We start from the raw sequence: 4229 nt of genomic DNA on the forward strand, positions 1-4229 counted from the left end.
CGTTGCTTGCAGGGGGACGTGCAGAAGAGAGCTGATGACTCGCTCGTGCCCTGGCAGAGCTGCTGCCACTGACTGCACGTGCCCCACAAGGGCCAGCTGCCTGGCACACGTGTGTGTGCTTAATCCCTGTGAGCCCCCGATGCCATGGTTCTATTGCGAGGCCTGTAAAGTCCCAGCTCCGGGAGTCCTGTGACTCCGAGAAAGGCTCAGCTCTCCTTGATGGAGAGTTGCCAGCCCCCCAGGGTTGGCCCGAGCGTGCCCTGGGGACTCCAACACCAGGAGGCAAAGGAGCCCAGGGCCCACAATGCCTTTGCAGCAGCTCAGCTATGGGCTGTGCCAGGACTGCCGGGGGCCTGTGTCACGGGGTCTGCTCATGGGGGCCGGCAGAGCTGCCCCAATCTGCAGGACTTCAGCCCCTGGGCATTGTCCTGCTCCAGGCCGGTGCTGAGCAGTGCTAGCGTCAGGGCAAACGGCTGGCACTGAGCGGGATAGAAGCTGGTTGCTGTTGCTGGGAGTGCGGATGGCCTGGGGGGAGCAGCTCCTCTGCCAGGTGCCCCCTCCCCGCGTCCCCGTGAGTAAGGGCAGGCCTCATGGGCATCTCGAGACTTGCTGGAGCTCGGCCTCTGGAAGAAGAAGGGTAAGGTAGGGACCATCTGCCCCACCAAGGCCAGCGCCCAGGAGTGGTCTGCAAGCAGGGCCTATGGGTGCCCAGATGTGCACAGCTGGGCAGGAGAGAGCCGGCGAGCTGGCTGCCTCTCTGTGGAGCCTGAGCCTGAGCCTGAGCCTGAGCCTGGGCCTGGCTGCAGCCCCCTGCCCCTTCGCCTCCCCCAGGCTCCAGGGCAGGGCCCAGGCAGGCGGGGTCGCCCACCCGAGGCAATGGGTGGTGTCGGGAGCGTGGGAAAGGGCCCAGGTGCACGAGGCCGAGCCAGGAGGCAGCTCCGTAGCTCCAGCACACACACAGACCGCTGCAAGGGGCTCCGTCCAGCCCGGGGGTCACTGCCGTGCAGCAAAGGGGGCCCTGCCCATCGCAGGGGATGAGGGACCAGCGGGCGCTCCTGGGCCAGGTCTGAGCCACGGGGGTGCGGGAGCCGGTCCTCTCCTTCAGGAGACACGTTTCTGCCCTCCCACTTCCTTTGATGAAATCCACCAACCATAAAATTCACCATTTTTTTTATAGCAGCTGCGCTGGGTCCGGCCATATTGGAGCTTTGGAAATAAAGCGGCTCTAATATTCTATGTGCCCTGGAAATAAAGCCGTGCATTTGAAAAAACCAAACCCACCACCACCTCCACCTGCCAGCCCAGGCCCACAGCCACCTCCACGCACGGGGCCCTGACCATGGGCCGGGGACCGTGGCTCCTGCAGCCCTGCCTGTGCCTCTCGGGGCTCAGCTTGCTCTTCTCGCTGGGTAAGTCCGCTGAACACATTGCATGCACGGGCTGCAGGCAGCGAGCATCCTCCGCGGGGAGCGGCATCCCCTCCGCAGCGGCCGTGCTCGCCCCGACCCATGGTCCGCACAGACCCACCGGGCCGCGGGGCTGCCAGGAGAGGGGAGCGGGCAGGGGCACTGGGTTTTATTGCAGGCTGCAGAGCCACATGCTGCCGCCCAGGGCTGCGAATGCCTGTGCCTGGCTCCTCAGCTCAGCCTCTGCTTTTCCCTTGGTCTCCAGGGCTGGCTGAGCTCACAGGGACTGGGGTGGGAGCCAGGGTGCGGGTCCTAGGGCTGGATGCACTTGGGGGGAAGGCAAAGCACCCGACGCGTGTGATGCATGTGTTTAGCCTCCTCCAGGTCTGCCCTGGCCTGGCGGGAGCCCAGCGGGGCAGGGAGGAGCAGGCTGGGGTGGAGATGCCGGCTCCGGTGCCTGCATTTGTACCCTGCCCTGGAGCCAGGAGTGTGTCAGCAGCTTTTGTGCGTATCGATTACTTGGAAATGGAGCCCGCAAGCGGCGTCCCAGCGGTGCCGGTGCTGTGGGGCTGCCCGGCTCTCTGCAGCCGGTCAGGGATGGAGGAGATACCCATGCAGATCCTGTCCCCAGGGCGACAGGGTGCCTGCGAGGTGCTGTATGACCCTGCCTGGGGGACTGGGCCGGGCCGAGCGGGGGTGCAACACGCCTGGGAAGGTGCAGGCGCAAAGCAACGCTGCTGGCAGCAGCTGGACTCCGCTGTGCGCCTGTGGCCCCTGAGCAAGGTGCCTGTGTGGTGTGGCCGGACCGGGGCACGAGCATTCACACCGAGCGCATCACGGGAATGGCGCGGAGCCCCTCCGGACAGCCCTGGGCTGCAACGTCCTGCCTCTGCCCAGGGCCACGGTGGAGCTGGCCTGGCCAGGACCGCTGTGGCCACCACGGCAGGGCCGCGAAGCCTGTGGGGTATCGGGGGCTGAGGGACTATAACCGCTTGACCGTGGTGTTAGGGCGGCCCTGGGGCTCCTGCTCGGAGCGGAACAGCTCGAGCTGGTCCTCAGAGCATCTGCACCGCAGCCTGAGCAGGCCCCGACCGTGTCGGCGGCCACAGTCACTGCACAGGGAGTCTGGGCCCATGGCAGGCTCTACCCTGGCCCGAGGCCTGGCCAGGGGCTGCAGCCTCCGAGCCCAGTGGTCGGTCCTGCCAGGGCCCTGCCGCAGTGGCTGGGGGTCTGTGCTCAGGACTTGGGGTTACCCTTTCCCCCTCCTTCCCTCCCATGGAAGGATGCCCCAGGCCAGGCTTGGGCAGGCTTTTCTGCCTCTCCAGAGACGCCGGGATCGCTGGGGCCTGGACGGCCCCCACTCTCCTCTGCCAGCCAGCAGCGGTCGCTCCCCGTGTGGGGGACACAGCCCACCCACACCAGCTCCCCCCCGCCACTGCCGCACGCCAGCCCTGCCCTCAGCTGCCCAGGGCAGAGCAGCTGTGTTCACAGGGTGTTTGCCAGCCCAAGGTGCAGGAGCCCTGCCTTTCCCCTCCTGGAAGAGGCAGCCCTGGGAGAGATAGGCCAGACGCCTGCTCGTCTCCCCATAGCCATGGCAGCTTGCCCGAATGGACCCAGAGTAATGCATCCACCCTGGCAGGGCTCCGCGCCAACACTGCCCCTGGAGCTGCGCTGGTGCCCAAGTGATGGGCGATGGGCGGGCTGGGGCAGCAGCTGGCCTGCTCCGCCAGATGCCAGGCGTGCAATTGCCAGGCTGCCAGCGGGAAACACAGCAGGGAGCTGTGACGGACAGACTGAGCAGCCCCTGCCCCTGCCCTCCACGCCTGCATGGGCCAGCCCCTGGGCTCTGAGCCCACCCCAGCTGCAAAGTCCCCTCTTGCAAGGTGCCAGCAGCCCCAGGCTTTGGGACCCACCTGTGCTAGGTCTGGGCCTGCAGTTAACTCCTTGCCTGCTGGAAAGCAGCAGGGCCTCTGTGCCTGCCATGGGCGCCGGTGGGTGTCAGCAGGGACACCGCCCGTGTCCTGTAGCCTGTGGCTGTCAGCGCAGTGTGTAGGGGACGTGGCCTGGGCGCAGGTCTGTGGGCAGCAGGTGCCTGTGCCCCCAGCCCTCTCCAAGGGCCCCACGCTCACCCAGCAGCAGGGAAGTGAGAAGCCGAGGCCGGGCCTGGTTTCGATGCCACACAGCCCAGCTGGGAGCTCTGCCCAGTCCAGCGGGCGCGCTGCCCCCGGGTCGCTCGTTATGGGGCGCAGTGCCCGGCAGCGCCCGGCAGAGGGCGCGAGGGGGCTGTGCCCCTGGAACCTGCAATGCACCTGCTGCACCAGGACTCCAGCCTGCGAGGGGAGCGAGCACAGCTGCACCCTGCCCTGGGTGCAGGGAGCAGGGCCTGGCCTAGCAAACAGCTCGTGCCCGTGTCCTGGCGGCCCCCGTCACCATGCTGCCCTGGTGCACATGCTGCCAGCCTGGCTGTGCTGGGCTGCGCTGCCTATGGACGAGGCCCTTCCTAGCCCCGGGGCAGGCTGGCTCCATGTCACTGTGCCGGTCCAGCATGGTGCGTCCTCATGGGGAGCCGCCAGCGGGGCCCTGCCTGGGCACGGAGGAGCTCCCCAAGCTGCAGCTGCAAGCTGCAAGGAGGCAGGCAGGGACCTGGCTTGACCGCTGCCCCGGCCCTCGGTCACACATCTCCAGGGCTGGGGCTGCTGCAGTGGGGTGATGGCCCTGGGCAGGAAGGCTGCCCTGAAGACTGGGCAGGAGCAGAGAGGAGGAGAGCGCAGGGGGAGCCACGGCTCTGCACCCCGCATGGCCAGCATGACCCCGGGGCCCTGC

General features: G+C 67.5%; 1 protein-coding gene across 1 annotated transcript in view; it reads left to right on the forward strand.

Moving 5' to 3' along the window:
• The first annotated feature begins 1194 nt into the window (after window positions 1–1194).
• Window positions 1195–4229, forward strand: part of SCN2B (sodium voltage-gated channel beta subunit 2) — a 5278-nt gene continuing 2243 nt past the window's right edge. Inside the window, exon 1 of the mRNA XM_006037367.3 lies at window positions 1195–1409. Within this exon, the coding sequence (XP_006037429.1) occupies window positions 1340–1409 (70 nt within the window). The 5' untranslated portion in view covers window positions 1195–1339. The remainder of the gene's footprint in view (window positions 1410–4229) is intronic.

This window comes from Alligator sinensis, unplaced genomic scaffold, assembly GCF_000455745.1.
Source record: "Alligator sinensis unplaced genomic scaffold, ASM45574v1 scaffold2249_1, whole genome shotgun sequence".
NCBI classification, from domain to species: Eukaryota; Metazoa; Chordata; order Crocodylia; family Alligatoridae; genus Alligator; species Alligator sinensis.